The 16412-nt window shown below is 46.6% G+C and overlaps 1 protein-coding gene across 3 annotated transcripts; it reads right to left on the bottom strand.

The window, feature by feature from the left end:
* Positions 1-200: 200 nt before the first annotated feature.
* On the bottom strand, positions 201-16388 carry helq (helicase, POLQ like). Of its 3 annotated transcripts, none has more exons than XM_061262672.1 (19): positions 16320-16388; positions 15717-15861; positions 14222-14867; positions 13671-13849; positions 13154-13354; positions 12493-12565; positions 12135-12232; positions 11372-11470; positions 10887-11032; positions 10271-10510; positions 9685-9826; positions 7530-7634; positions 5933-6146; positions 4607-4764; positions 3980-4078; positions 3481-3654; positions 804-917; positions 572-706; positions 201-402 (listed from the first exon to the last, which is right to left on the bottom strand). In XM_061262672.1, exons 2-19 carry the CDS (start codon positions 15822-15824, stop codon positions 319-321), a joined length of 3015 nt encoding a protein of 1004 aa, XP_061118656.1. In that variant the 5' UTR covers positions 15825-15861; positions 16320-16388; the 3' UTR covers positions 201-318. The 3 variants fall into 3 exon arrangements, with proteins under 3 accessions (XP_061118656.1, XP_061118657.1, XP_061118655.1); XM_061262673.1 differs by lacking the exon at positions 16320-16388 and adding an exon at positions 16211-16245; XM_061262671.1 differs by lacking the exon at positions 16320-16388 and having other exon boundaries at positions 15717-16267.
* Positions 16389-16412: the final 24 nt, after the last annotated feature.

The following is a 16412-nucleotide window of genomic DNA, read 5'->3' as shown; positions in this document are numbered from 1 at the left end:
ATAATTTCACTCAGTTAAAATTCTGCCCAACAGTTCATTTTAGCACCACGAAATGCAAACGGGTCCATATGCAAAGTCATTTAGAGAAAAACAGAAAGTGCGCAGGTGATCCTGGTGAATCTAGAGTATACTTGTCAATCATAGTGGGTTCCCTTCAGGACAACACTCGATAGGGAATTGAAAACACGCATATTGCAATACCGGGTGTCCAAATATTTTATTTGTTTTACAGTGCTTTTCTTACTAAGAGCCATATACATAAAAAGCAACAAGAGCCTGAAATATCAAATTTCTAATAAATATACTGCACGGCAGTCATTATAATGAAGGGAGATCAGGAGGAAGTGTCAGCAAGTCATTTGCCTCTTCCTGTAGAGCTTCAGCTTTTTCAGTCAGCAGCATCTGAAACACACAAACTGGAATTCAGAACCCAGTCACAAGACACAGTACACACCAGCCTGTATTCTATCAACCAAAAAATGCTCAGGGGTGTGTTACAATCGGTCACAAAAGGTTTTTCAGTTGGAACCTCTACCAGCAGGTACACGAGACCCGCCCTAGAGTCACTTACTTTTGCAGAAGCCACAATCTGATTGGCCTGTCTGGTAGAGAGGTTCTGCATAGTCTGGACAAGCACGTTAGGGTCAGCATTAGCCACATGGGCTAGAGTTTTGTAACCACAGTTGTACAGTTGCTTGGCTCTACCCTGTGAAAGACAGAAACATAATACATATCATCACTCCGTACGTGCTGTATTGCCCGTGACACGTTCGGTTTGTCATGTTGAACGGAGGACCACATACCTCCAGGACCCCGGCCACCTCCATCAGGGGGATGAGCTCTGGCTGCACGCAGTAGGTGAGGCGACGTGTGAGCTCAGTCAGGAGCGCCTTGTAAGCCCAGAACTCCTCCAGCTCCTGATTGGGTGAGAGAGGCACTGTGACATCACAATTACATTTACATTTTTTACATATTTGTCATTTGGCAGACACTTTTAATCCAAAGCGACTTACAAGTGCATAGGTTCTACCACAAGTCAAAGCATCACATCCAGAACCAGGAAAATACACATATAGTAAATATATAGTCGTCATCATAAGTGCAATTTTTTTTTTTTGGGGGGGTTAGACAAGGATAGGGGTATCAGAAAGGGGGGGGCAGGGGAAATCAGGAGGGAGGACTAAGGTAGAGTTTGAAAAGGTGTGTTTTGAGTCTGCATCGAAGTAGGGGGAGGGATTCTGCTGTCCTGACAGTGGTAGGCAAGTCATTCCACCACTGAGGAACCAGAACGGAAAACAGGCGTGAACGTGCAGCTCGACCGCCAGGTGCACGTAGAGAGGGAACCATAAGGCGACCAGAGCTGGCAGACCGGAGTGGTCTAGCTGGGGAGTAGGGAGTGATCAGGGATTGTATGTAAGGTGGGGCAGTCCCCTTAGCAGCCTGAAATGCCAACACTAGGGCCTTGAATCGGATGCGTGCGGCAATAGGAAGCCAGTGGAGGCCAATGAGAAGCGGGGTGACATGAGCCGACCTGGGCTGACCGGTTATCAGGTGGGCTGCGGCATTCTGGACCAGCTGGAGGGGCTTGATGGCACATGCTGGGAGACCGGCTAGGAGAGAGTTTCAGTAATCCAGGCGGGAAATGACGAGTGCCTGGACTAGGGGCTGGGTGGCTTTCTCCGTCAGGAGATGACGGATGCGGCAGTGGAGGATACTTGTGGAGCCAGGGTGAGGCAGTTATCAAGAGTCACCCCAAGATTCTTTGCCGTACGGGAGGAGGAAACTACAAAGTCCTCAACAGTCAGTGAGAGGTCGATTGACTTAGCAGGGATGTAGAGAAGCTGAGTTTTGGCAAGGTTGAGCTTCAGGTGGTGGGAAGTCATCCACGCAGAGATATCAGCCAAGCAGGCAGAGATCTGTGTGGTGACTTGGGTGTCGGGGGGGAAGGAAATGAAGAGTTGGGTGTCATCAGCGTAAGAATGATAAGAAAAGCCATGGGAAGAGATAACAGAACCAAGAGACATGGTGCATAGCGAGAAGAGGAGAGGCCCAAGAACTGAGCCCTGCGGGACTCCAGTTTGTAGGGGGTGAGGGTCAGAGACTGAGCCCCTCCAAGTCACCTGGTAGGAGCGACCAGACAGGTAGGAGGAAAACCAAGCGAGTGCCGACCCTGTGACACCCATCCCAGACAGCGAAGAGAGCAGAATCTCATGGTTGACTGTATCGAAGGCGGCCGACAGGTCGAGGAAGATGAGGACAGAGGAGAGGGATTTGGCTTTAGCAGAATGGAGTGCCTCAGTGACCGCGAGCAGGGCAGTCTCAGTGGAGTGGCCACTCTTGAAGCCAGACTGGTTGGGGTCATGGAGATTGTTCTAGAGAAGATAAGTGGACAGTTGGGAGCAGACCGCCCATTCCAGAGTTTTAGCGAGAAAGGGAAGAAGAGAGACAGGCCGGTAGTTGTTCAGGGCAAAGGGGTCAAGAGTAGGTTTTTTGAGCAGGTGAGTGACTCTGTCCCTCTTCATGGAAGAGGGCATGGTGCCGGAAGAGAGGGAGGTGTTGATTAGAGAGGAGAGAAAAGGGAGAATGTCATTGGATAAAGATTGTAGGAGGGGAGAGGGGATGGGGTCAAGAGGACAGGTGGTCGGGTGGTGGGATGTATGGAGTTTCAATGTGTCGGCGTCAGAGAGGGGAGAAAAGGAGGCTAGGGAAGGGGAAGGTAGGAGGGTCAGCAGGGGGAGAGGGTTGTGAGAAGGAATTGCGAATGGCATCAACCTTCTTTTCAAATTAGGAGACAAAGTCATCAGGTGTGAGTGATGAGGGGGGTGGGGGGGGAGGGGGGGCCAGAAGAGAGGAGAAGGTTGAAAACAGTTTGCGGGGATTAGAGGCGGCCGCATTAATTTTCGAGTGAAAGAAGGAAGATTTTGCTAGAGAGACAGAGGAATGGAAAGATGATAAGAGGGCATGGAAGGAAGCTATATCACTGGGGAGACAGGACCTTTTCCATTTTCTCTCCGCTGCCCACAGTTCGGTTCGGACAGCTCGTAGAGCATCAGAAAGCCAAGGACTAGGGGGGGGGGGGGGGGGAGGCCCGAGCTAGTTTGGTAGTGAGGGGACACAGAGAGTCAAAGGAAGATGAGAGGGAGGACATGAGAGTAGGCATAGCCTACTTCCTGCTTCTGGGCCAGGAATCATAAAAGTAGAAATAAGATGGTTGTGATGTCACGTTATGAGGAGAGAGCGGGAAAAGGACAAAACAAACAACAGCAAGGTGAGTGGTGGACACAACCATGCTTTAGGGGGTAGGGGACAGGAGGGCAGGAGGGCCCACCTCTGTACCCTGCTTTAGGGGACAGGAGGAGGGCCCACCTCTGTACCCTGCTTTAGGGGACAGGAGGAGGGCCCACCTCTGTACCCTGCTTTAGGGGACAGGAGGAGGGCGTACCTCTGTACCCTGCTTTAGGGGACAGGAGGAGGGCCCACCTCTGTGAAGTGCAGGACACAGGAGCTGAAGGCTGAGGCAGAGTTGAGGAGCGTCTGGATGAAGCCCCTGGGTAGCTGGAATCTGTCAGCCACGCTCCACAGGTCAGTCTCCTTCAGCAGGGAGAACAGCACCATGGCCAGGTAGAGCCTGTTCACTGCCACTGTGTCCACTGGCTGAGACAGAGAGAGAGGTTTTAATGAGTAAAGCGTAAAAGTGAACTACTCCTCACCATACTCATTAAAAGTGATGTCAGTAAATTCAGTCAGCGAAATCAGCGAATAACATCATGGGGCTAGGAGTCCAAAGCACTGCGTTGAGCTGAAACACAGACACCTGCTTCAAATTCATCACACTGATCGTCAGACAGATAGCATTTTTTCTGAGTGAGATTACAGTTGTCAAACAAAGAGTGTTAATAATCTCTTAAAGTAATTTGTCAGTGCAGATATTCTCGTAAAGGAAAGCACCCAGTGGTGTAGACTGATGTTGAGTACACACCTTTTTCACACTCTGCCCGGCTGCCTTGCGAGCCACAAAGCTCTCAGGCACACCTACAGTGGCCGTCATCTTCTGCTCTGTAGCAGACAGGATGGAAAACTGGAACACACACGATACACAATTATTTACCTCAGACAGAGCGGGACACGAATAGTTTGCAGTACGATAAAGTATGGTGTGGAGAACTGTACAACTGTACAATTCTACTGAAGCATGTCAGTTTATAGAAAATAACTAGCATCACACTATTTTGAACCCCATTAAGCCTGATTTACTTGAGTTGAGATTTGAAATTAGTTTTTCTTATGCTGAAAGCAACATGGTTCTTGTATTGTCCTTTAGAGAAGGATTTGCCATTGCCATTACATTTCTAAACACATTTTCTTTAGTTCTGTGAAAAAAAGTTATCGTTACATTTTCTTGAATGTTATATGAATGTCTCCTATCAAAGAAGCACAAATAGTTATACATACTGCCGTATGAAATTTATTTTGGATACTTTTGAGTGATTCCATGGTTTATGTGAAATAGGATTTTAAAGTATCAAGACTTTTTAATGTGGCATAATTTGAAAGCATTTGAGTTGATTCCAAAACAGAGGTTATTCTAGGAGTGCTGCCAGCTCACCTGCCTGAAGTAGATCATCCAGTCAGGCTTGCACTGAGAGACCATGTCATACGGCGTTACCAGGTAGACCAGGTGAAGAAAACTGTTCAACATCAGACTCTCCAGGCCTTTTGATAAGTCTTTGTACAAGAGGTCACTGTAGGTCAAATCAATTGAGCCTGCAGGTAAAAAAACAAATAAACGAAGATGTTCTTCTCCGAGAACATCGCTATGGTGATCTGGGCGTACAGGTTCTTCCTGTACAACATCCGGAGAATCCAACCCTTTCTCACCACCTACTCCACTCAGCTCCTTGTTCAAGCAATGGTCCTGTCCCGTCTGGACTATTGCAATTCTCTGCTGGCTGGCCTTCCAGCATCTGCCATCAGACCCCTACAACTGATCCAGAATGCTGCAGCCCGTCTGGTATTGAATGTTCCCAGACATTCACGTCACCCCCCTGCTCAGCAACCTCCACTGGCTGCCTGTTATGGCTCGCATCAAAGTTAAAACTTTGGTGCTCGCATACCAGGCAGTTAAGGGATCAGCCCCTGTATGTATTCAATCACTTCAAGACCTATACACCAACAAGACCCCTCCGTTCTGCCACTTTGTGCCGTCTGGCGCCTCCCCCTCGCCACACCTGCTCTTCACGCTCACGACTGCTGTCTGTTCTGGTCCCACGGTGGTGGAATGACCTCCCGGTGGATGTCAGAAAGGCCGAGTCTCAGAATTCCTTCAAGCGCAGACTGAAGACTCATCTCTTCAGGCATCACCTTTCCCTCCCTAACTCACCACCATGATTAGCCTTATATATGCCATAGACTGTAATGGCACTTATGTATAGATATTGTTTTTTTTTGTATTAGCTATTGTATTGTTGTACTCAGGGTATTCTAGCTGCCAACTGTGGTATGCTAGTTTGGAAGTTGATTGTATTCTTCAAGGGTTCTGATTATCTGTATGTTTACACTAGGACTCAGAACTGTACTGTCCTCTCAAGTCCTCTTCGCACTTGTACTTGTGTTTGATCTGCACTTCATTGTACGTCGCTCTGGATAAGAGCGTCTGCTAAATGCCATGTAATGTAATGTAATAACATAAAAATAAAAAAACAGGCACATCTGAAAACACGACCAGCACAGGCAAGGACTTCCCTTAGTCTTATACCTAGCTATGTGAATAATGTAAGGTTTCACTGACCCATCTTTGTACCAATATACTGTAAGTCACGAAGGTTGAGCGCATGATACTGCGCTCACAAAAAAGAGAATGTTCCGGAACATTTTCACAGGTGCAAGACCCGGTTTCAGTGAATCACTTCTGAATGTCCAGGAGGCATCTCACCTTTGTAAGTGGCTCTGCCCAGCTTGGTGATGGTTAGCGCAGTGCCGTTTCTTAGATCAGGCGGCACTGCTGCAACCAGGCCCTTCTGGATGAGGAAGCGCACAGAATCCTGGGTAATGTCCCAGAGGCTTTTCTCCAAGGCGGTGCGGGCCTCCTGCACGCCGAGCAGAGTGGCAGACATGAACTCACCTACTTCCTCTGTCGTCGTCGTGATCTGGAGAGAAGTGGGCAAAATCATTCTCCCTCAAACCTTAAGCCATAAGTCAATTAAAAATGAAAGATAGATGAAACCATTCTTTTTTTGTAAGTGGACTGCATGCATTTAGCGCTTTTATCCAAAGTGCTTTACAATAGATGCCTCACATTCACCCATTTACACACACACTCACACACATACACCCAGCATGGGGGATCAAACCAGCAACCTTCCAACTGACCGCTCTTACCTCCTAAGCTAATGCCACCCCCCCAGTGCATATAAACTTACATAAACATAACACACAAGGGCTGTACTGACTAATCAGCCAAAGGTATAACTGCCTACCAATCTAAGAAAAATGAACTGGATCTTTTTAAAAACAGTTAACATTCTGTATTTTTTATATATATAATTTCAGTTTTAGGTATGTTATCAACTGTCCCAGAGTTTTTCTGTACACTGCAGGATATTCCAGATATTTAGATACATTTCTGATGACTTGCCAACTTCACAATGACTGGTACAGAAGCATTCAGGTGCCTGTGGGCTAAAGTAAGAAATACACATCAAGTACCTCCACAACAGCAATAGCCGACCAAGTTCTGACTGCCCTAATATGCCACTTGTATAATACGGTGAAACATGCCCTGCAGTTGGTGTGTGCTCCCTCCTGTGTGTGCTGCAGGCTGTGTGTGCTCCCTCCTGTGTGTACTGTGGGCTGTGTGTGCTGTGTGTGCTGCGGGCTGTGTGCTGTGTGTGCTGCAGGCTGTGTGTGCTGTGTCCTGTGTGTGCTCCCTCCTGTGTGTGCTGTGGGCTGTGTGTGCTGTGTGTGCTGTGTGCTGTGTGTGCTGCATGCTGTGTGTGCTGCAGGCTGTGTGTGCTCCCTCCTGTGTGTGCTGTGGGCTGTGTGTGCTCCCTCCTGTGTGTGCTGTGTCCTGTGTGTGCTGCATGCTGTGTGTGCTGCAGGCTGTGTGTGCTGTGTCCTGTGTGTGCTGCATGCTGTGTGTGCTCCCTCCTGTGTGTGCTGTGGGCTGTGTGTGCTGTGTGTGCTGTGTGCTGTATGTGCTGCCTCCTGTGTGTGCTGTATGCTGTGTGTGCTGCCTCCTGTGTGTGCTGCAGGCTGTGTGTGCTGCGTCCTGTGTGTGCTGCATGCTGTGTGTGCTGCCTCCTGTGTGTGCTGCAGGCTGTGTGTGCTGCGTCCTGTGTGTGCTGCGGGCTGGGTGTGCGCTGCATGCTGTGCGTGCTGCATGCTGTGTGTACTGCATGCTGTGTGTGCTGCAGGCTGTGTGTGGCTGTGTGCTGTATGTGCTGCATGCTTTGTGCTGTGTGTGCTGTGGGCTGTGTGTGCTGCATGCTGTGTGTGCTGCATGCTGTGTGTGCTGCGGGCTGTGGACTCACACTGAGGCCGATGAGCGACAGGATCAGGCTCTGAATGCCCCTGCCGTTGTCATGCAGGAGGTTGCTGTTACACTTCTCCATAGGTGCAGACACCAGCTTTTCTGCCTGAAAACACAGATGATTAAAACAGTGCTGCTTACCAGCCATTTGACCTGTGTCTCTTGACACCTTATCCATTATGATGTACATGTCCACCGTCGACCATCAGGCCTCTGAGGTGCCAGGATCAATCCCTCCCACATAACGCCTCCTTTAAGGGTTAATATCACACTACTACTGAAAGACAGCCACATATCACTCAACTACTGATGACAGCCACACATCTCACTACTACTGAAAAACAGCCACATATCACACTTCTACTAAAAGATAGCCATATGTCACACTACTACTGAAAGACAGCTACACATCTCGCTACAACTGAAAGATAGCCACATACAGTGGTGTGAAAAAGTGTTTGCCCCCTTCCTGATTTCTTATTTTTTTGTGTTTCAGATCATCAAACAAATTTAAATATTAGTCAAGGACAACACAAGTAAACACAAAATGCAGTTTTTAAATGAAGGTTTTTATTATTAAGGGAGAAAAAAAATCCAAACCTACATGGCCCTGTGTGAAAAAGTGATTGCCCCCTAAACCTAATAACTGGTTGGGCCACCCTTAGCAGCAACAACTGCAATCAAGCGTTTGCGATAACTTGCAATGAGTCTCTTACTGCGCTGTGGAGGAATTTTGGCCCACTCATCTTTGCAGAATTGTTGTAATTCAGCCACATTGGAGGGTTTTCGAGCATGAACCGCCTTTTTAAGGTCATGCCACAGCATCTCGATAGGATTCAGGTCAGGACTTTGACTAGGTCAGTCCAAAGTCTTCATTTCGTTTTTCTTCAGCCATTCAGAGGTGGACTTGCTGGTGTGTTTTGGATCATTTTCCTGCTGCAGAACCCAAGTTCGTTTCAGCTTGAGGTCACAAACAGATGGCCGGACATTCTCCATCAGGATTTTTTGGTAGACAGCAGAATTCGTGGTTCCATTTATCACAGCAAGTCTTCCAGGTCCTGAAGCAGCAAAACAGCCCCAGACCATCACACTACCACCACCATATTTTACTGTTGGTATGATGTTCTTTTTCTGAAATGCGGTGTTACTTTTACGCCAGATGTAATGGGACACACCTTCCAAAAAGTTCAACTTTTGTCTCGTCAGACCACAGAGTATTTTCCCAAAAGTCTTGGGGAACATCAAGATGTTTTCTGGTAAAATTGAGACGAGCCTTAATGTTCTTTTTGCTCAGCAGTGGTTTTCGCCTTGGAACTCTGCCATGCAGGCCATTTTCGCCCAGTCTCTTTCTTATGGTGGAGTCATGAACACTGACCTTAACTGAGGCAAGTGAGGCCTGCAGTTCTTTGGATGTTGTTGTGGGGTCTTTTGTGACCTCTTGGATGAGTCGTCGCTGCGCTCTTGGGTTATTTTGGTCGGCCGGCCACTCCTGGGAAGGTTCACCACTGTTCCATGTTTTCGCCATTTGTGGATAATGGCTCTCACTGTGGTTCGGTGGAGTCCCAAAGCTTTAGAAATGGCTTTATAACCTTTTCCAGACTGATAGATCTCAATTACTTTCTTTCTCATTTGTTCCTGAATTTCTTTAGATCTCGGCATGATGTCTAGCTTTTGAGGATCATTTGGTCTACTTCACTTTGTCAGGCAGGTCCTATTTAAGTGATTTCTTGATTGAGAACAGGTGTGGCAGTAATCAGGCCTGGGTGTGGCTAGAGAAATTGAACTCAGGTTTGATAAACCACAGTTAAGTTATGTTTTAACAGGGGGGGGGGCAATCACTTTTTCACACAGGGCCATGTAGGTTCGGATTTTTTTCTCCCTTAATAATAAAAACTGCATTTTGTGTTTACTTGTGTTGTCTTTGACTAATATTTAAATTTGTTTGATGATCTGAAACATTTAAGTGCAAAAAAATAAGAAATCAGGAAGGGGGCAAACACTTTTTCACACCACGGTATCACACTACTTATATTCCATTTTCCACTTAAAGCACTACTTCGGGTAGTATAGTGCTTTAAGTGGAAAATGGATTTGAGGATATGCCGGTTATTAGAGCGTCGGCAGGGCTAGTGAGACTACAGGCAGGTTCTTTTTACCATGAGCTTGTCTTTCTCCTGCAGAATCAGGATGCTCTCTCCTGATGTGTCGATGCCAGCTCTCCCCGCCCGACCCACCATCTGCTTATACTGGCTCCTCTTCAGGAAGTCTGTGGCCACGTAGGGAGACCGTAGGATCACCCTGACGATGAGGACATACTCAGAGCAAAGCAAAGCAACCCTAAAGGGCTCCACCAGTGGCAGAGGAAGCATGAACAGCTTTTGCTTTAGCAATAAACCCAAATGCCACCGGCCCCCCAACACTCAGGGTCTGAGATTCAGCAACGACATCCTCCAGTAAATTAGGTGGAAGAGAAGCGATGCACTCAGATTATTCTGGGAACTCCAAACTATCCTGAGATAGATGTATCGAGCCCCAATGAGTTTTTAATAATAATGAAATATACATATATACATATTTCTTTCTATTTTATTTGTATGAGCATAATATTTAAATTCTTTATTTTCTTTTTCTCTTTCTTCAGCAGCAATAGCAGAGGAGAGTGGAGGACCCATGTGCCCTCCTGAAGTACCGCTAATTAATGCAAACAAAAAAACTGTGAAAACCGGGTGCCCAGGGACCCACCGGCGAGCAGGCAGGTTGATCCCGGCGGCCAGCGTGGAGGTGCAGGTGAGGAGGCAGAGTGCCCCCGCCATGTAGGCCTCCTCCACCAGCCTCCTCTCATCCCCCGTCAGGCCGCTGTGGTGGTAGGCCAGGCCGTACGGGACCGTCTTCTGGAGCACGGGGCACAGCAGCCCGTTCCCGCTGGCCCTCAGATCGCCCAGCAGAGCCGCCTTCTCCCCCTCTCTGTGCTGCACATACTCCCTGCGTGGGGACCATGCCGGAGCCGTGAGTGCCTGTTCAGCCCCGTCCATACCATTACCACATGCATTATCATGAGGGTGGCCTCGCTGGAGAGTTTGCGGTTTGATTCCCTGGTGGGCACGTAGGGATGCCGACTTGTGACTCCAGAAATATACAGAAATGGTAAATTCCCACAACAACTCGGTTCCATAATTACAACAGATGGTCTCTTTTGCAGATTAAATATTTGGTTCTTACATCAAATATTGGTCACAGGGGAATATGGAATATACCAATTTCCAATTGTTTTGAGTGGAGTTTCTCCTTCAGATAACTGGAAGTCTTAGTTTAAAGAGCTTAAAGCAGGGGGGAATACAGCTTAAAACAGCACACATACTTCTTCAGGTACTTGCAGATCATCAGTGCCACGTTCTCACAGTTCTTCTTGGTGGGACAGAAGACCAAGCAGGAGTGCACTGGTATCACCTCTGTCACCAGGGCGATGATGTGATCAGGGTCCATCTTCTGCATGGTGCTGGAGTACTGTAGGAACGCACCATCGCACGAGGAGCATGAGGAAGAGCAGGAGGAAGAGTATACAAAATCGACATTCACACCATTCACACTAAAATGGTGGCCATGGTTGGCACTGCCATGGTCCAGTCTGAATATCAAACCATGGAGCCACACACTGATGACAGGCGCCTACAGGATGAGCCAAGCAGCGGTTTTTGTATGTGGCAATGATGTTTCTATTCCATTTAGGAACCATTTAGGCAGGAGGTAGCCATGGCCCTAGAAGAGCACAACTGGAACTTGTGTGAAATGGGATCCCCTCAGCACTGCAAGCGGTAAACATAAAGTCTCTGAATGCGTGTTCACCTTGAAGTTCAAAGGTCGCGACAGTCTGAAGCAGTGTTCTTCCTTTGGGTCGATCTCATAGATGGAATCCTTTAGCTTCACATACTCTTTCAGTTGGACCTGGACATAAGGAGGAAATTATTATTCATAATACCACTGCCAACCTACCCAAAAACAAAATGTCACCAGGCCTGTATAACTGGCCCTCAGAAGCACTGTGGAAACCCAGTACATGCTTAAATTGCTGGGACTACCTGACAGACTGCAATAAACCAAGGGGCATCTGCTGACTTTTACATTTTAGGAGTGTGCCCAAAATGTTTGTTATCTTGGAGAAAAATAATCTGTGGATATGTGTTCTGGGATAATTAAGGTCAACACTAAAAACAGTTTTATTTTCATTTTATGTGAAGTTACAGATCACAAAAGGACCTTGAAGTAATTTTTTCTGCTTAATTAATCTGTTATTTCCATGTACATGTAGACATTCAGTGTAATTTATTTGAAATTGTGATCCCTTTCTGTAGAAAGTAACAATTTAGAAAAAATGTTGATTATGGGTTTCTGTTCTGATGCAAGACGGGCTGCTGTGAATGCTGGCTCCTGTTCTACCCCAACAGCTCAACAAAATTAATTGTGTTCCTCAATCAAGACCCTGCTGAGTCAAGTGTTTTAATGCTGAGCTAGAACAAAAGCCAGCACCCATGTCAGTCAGCCCTTCTCAGATAAGATCAGGCATCTCTGCAGTATGCCACTGCAAATGGAAGAGATCAAATTTCCATACAGGCCTGAACTCGTTGGTGTAATTGTCTGCTTTTAGGAATTCCTTCAGGTCCACAACATTGCTGAGGGTGGCACTCATTCCAATAATCTGTGTTGATTCTGTCAAAAAAACAAAAAAGTTGAATGGCTAGCAACAGATTCTCATTTAACCAGACTTGGGTCAAATACATAATTGCTTTCGATTAAAATAATTTTCTAGACATTACTGAGCTTTCTTGGTGTATTGGAACCTCTTCTGGTCCTCTGGGCTGGCCCTATTGCACCAGGCAAGGTCAATCGAGGACAGAACAGTATTTGAATCCAAAACAATTAGGTATTTGACACAAGTCTGCGTTTAACAAAGATGGAGTTGGACTTACTGCTTACATACAGTACTTTTGCCAGAGCCATCTCTAGGACCGCCCCTCTGTTCCCCTCACCCAGCATGTGCAGCTGAGAAACAAAAAGAAAGGTCAAGCTTATTCATTCAAAATTCAGCAGCAAGACTGCTGACCAGGACATATCACACCAATTTTATCACCCCTACGTTGGTTGCTAGCACAGGTTAGATCTGATTTTAAAATGTCATCGATTCCCTTGAAAGCATTACTTGGGCTAGTATATTACTGAACTTGTAAAGCCTTATAACTCTTGAAGAGTGCTCAGCACTTCTCAATTACAACTCCTAGACAGTGGAACGAACAGCCTTCCTGCAAGCACTACAACTGCTGGGCAAATGGTAAATGGTTGGCATTTATATAGCGCCTTTATCCAAAGCGCTGTACAATTGATGCTTCTCATTCACCCATTCACACACCGATGCCGATTGGCTGCCATGCAAGGCACCAACCAGCTCGTCAGGAGCATTTAGGGGTTAGGTGTCTTGCTCAGGGACACTTCGACACAGCCCGGGCGGGGGATCGAACCGGCAACCCTCCGACTGCTAGACGACTGTTCTTACTGCCTGAGCCATGTCGCCCCATGCTGCTGGGTCTCTGCTGGGTCTGGGTCAATGTCAATCTCATTTGAAGTCTTTTTTACCTCGTCCACCACCAGCAGGCCGATGCTGTCCAATCGGCCATTTTCCAAGAGGGAGTTGACCAGGCTGTGGCCCTTTTCGATTGTAGCGATGTACAAGGACGTTTTAGTCCTCCTCTTGACCGGGGGGAACCTGCCTTTGCTGCCTGCGTATTCCTCCACCAGGAAGCCCAGCTCCAGGCCGAAGGCAGCCAGGCCCCGCACCTGCAGGAAGATACACCTTAGCCAGGGGTTCAGACCCATGGAAGACTACACTTTAAAAAGGGCCCCACACCTGCAGGAACACAAGCCTCAGCCAGGGGTTCAGGCCTACGGAAGAATACAAGGGCCAGAAGAAGGTTACACTAACCTACACTGTTATCTTCTCCTGTACCAGTGAGATGAGCTTCATTTTACAGCACTGTGCTATTCGACCATCTCCTGTACCAGGGAGATGAGCTTAATTTTACAGCACTGTGCTATTCGACCATCTCCTGTACCAGGGAGATGAGCTTAATTTTACAGCACTGTGTTACTCTACCTTCTCCTGTACCAGGGAGATGTATGGAAGGATCAGTAGAGCGTTTTTCTTTCTGCACAGCAGCTCTTTGAGAATCAGGATTTCCGCCACCAGGGTCTTCCCCCCGCTGGTTGGCAAGGAGTAGATCAGGTTCCTCCTCTGCTGCACTGAGTCCAGCGTCAAGCACGTCTTCTGCCACTCTGAAAGAAGGAGGAGGAGGGATGTTAAGGGAATGCTAGCCTTGCATGCCAAGCCTGTATGTCTCAGCTGCTCGCCTGCTGAAAGCAGGGCAATTCAGAGCAATGCATCTGCCCACATTTAGAAACATTAAAGATATTGTACCAGAATGCGGTGTAATTAAAGAATGTGTACAGTGTGGTGCAAATAACGATCTTGTCCGAGAGTGTGACATAATGGAAGATATTGTACCAGATTGTGGTGTAAAGATATTATACCAGAGTGTGGTGTAAAGATATTGTACCAGAGTGTGGTGTAACAATATTGTACCAGAGTGTGGTGTAAAGATATTGTACCATACATTATACCACACAGTGCGGTGGATAACAGTTTACCATACAGGTCCTGGATTCCTCGCAGCCTGCCGATGAGGTCCTTTACTTTGCTGGGGAGGCCGAAGAAAGGACCCAGGTCAGTCTCATTGGAGGTGGACTCCATGGCATGCGTGGCAACACTCATCTCCTTGGTGACCTCCGCCTCTTTCTGCACCGCTGTCCTGGACGCCAGGGCTGAGGACGCGCTGGCGTTCCCAGCCATGGCCCTCTTCAGCTGCTCTGCCATGCTTCTCCTCTGCCTCTTCCTCTCCGGGGTGGCGCCTGCATCTCGGACTTTCACTTCGGGCGTGGAGGCGGCGCACCTCTGGTACTGCCCTGCTTTTTTCACAACATCCTGCTGAAATGCCAGCTGGGAGCTGGGAAGATCCTCAAAAAACTGGTCCCTTAGACTGGAGATAAATGTAGAATCGCTGAGATCTTCATTACGCAGATCTTTTGCCATCTTTAGTGCGGTGAAGTCTGGCTCGGGGTGCTCAGGTGGTTGTCTGACACCCGTGTGCCCTTCGAGGGCAGGGTCTCTCTCACTTCTGAAGTCAGAGCAGGGCCCTTTCAGGTTCAGCTCCATATCATCCATCTTAGCCAGGAAGGAGCTATCACCAGCAATGCTGTCATAGTCCCCGAATAGATCTTCATTGTCACTGTAGCACTGAAGGGGGGACAAAGAGCATGAGACATCGGTGAATCATCATGTCATCATGCATGTCATCATGACCCATGGTTCTCTCTTGAGGGTCAGATTTGAATGTCCAAGGGCAACATAAAGCTAATTGATATGTCAATAATTGATGCCTCTCAACCCCCATAAGATTTGTCACAGCCATTTTTTCTTCACAGTCAATTTCATAATCAATTAAGGTTGTTGAAATTGGTGTACTCTCAATGTAAATGGGCTGTCATGTATTGTTCAGTAGTAAAGTGAAACTGTCGATAAACGTGTCCTGATTGTGACGAATAAGAATTTATTAGTGAGAGAACGCGTTGCGTTATGGGGAAAAGTGTATTTTTAGTAAAGAATGTCATACATACAGTAAATAAGTTAATGCCTTGAACAAAATACTGCCACCTAGCGTACTAGTAATATAATGTCCAGTAGTCCCTGTGTTGTTGCATGTATTGCAGTCCTAATATTTGAATGTGAAACGGTTGCTGCTTGAATTGTTATTCTGCATTGTAAACTTGCGTTCAAGTTCCATGGTTTTTCATTAAACCTAGGCTAAAGGTCCTGGGATGTAAATATAGGACATTTATTCTTCGTGGCATGCAATACAATGTATTCTATAACTATATCGTAACATTGAAATAATTCCTCAATATACTATGTGTTATTTAATAAGAATTACAAGTTCAGTACAATCCAAAGACTACAAATTGTGGTTCGAAAACCAATACGCATCGTGATGCTCACTACCCAGTTTAACTGGGATATTGTGATTCGTGTTTGTAAACAATACAGTAACGTTAATTCTTATTGTGTTATTGTAGCTAAAGTGCTTACCTCTGTGGACTTTAGTCCAGTTGTAGCTATAGGTCTGTCTTTCTCTTGCGCACCAACCTGGCAATGTAGGCCTAAGCATTGCTCCTCATTTGAGTTTCCCTTCTTCATAGCTGGAGCGAGGGGAGCTCTCAGGATATCCCTAGATCTTTTGCGAGAAGAAACGCGTTTTATTTTGATTTCGCGGTGCTCTGTAACGCCACTCATTCTTCTATCCAAGATGTGTTGATTATATTGTCATAACGTTATGATATTAGCTACCAGCTCCATGGTTCTTTATATCATACACATATCATAACTATTGTAAGTTATAGTATTTTCCACATTACAAAATCTACTGGATGGTCGTGCAATATTTCCCCAGCTATCAAACCATGTAGCGACCATAATACAACATTCCAAAACATATTAAAGTACGTTCACTATCGAGAACAATTCGTTCACACGGCATTCATGTATGTTTACTGCCGTTCGTAAAATTAAATTAGTAAACAAACCACGTTTATTCAGTAAAATTAATTTCGAATCATTAGCTAGCTAGCAGTTGTTGTGGAGTCAAGTAATTTAAAAAGAAGGAACCAATCAGGAACGAGGTCATACAGTCACCTTAAATTCCGTACGGACGGAAAAGTATGTTAACGATAATTCATGTTATTCAGACTTATTTTCATTGATATATTTTATTAGTAAAGTATAATA

Source organism: Conger conger, chromosome 12, assembly GCF_963514075.1.
Source record: "Conger conger chromosome 12, fConCon1.1, whole genome shotgun sequence".
NCBI classification, from domain to species: Eukaryota; Metazoa; Chordata; class Actinopteri; order Anguilliformes; family Congridae; genus Conger; species Conger conger.
This window is presented reverse-complemented; position numbering and strand designations above follow the sequence as displayed.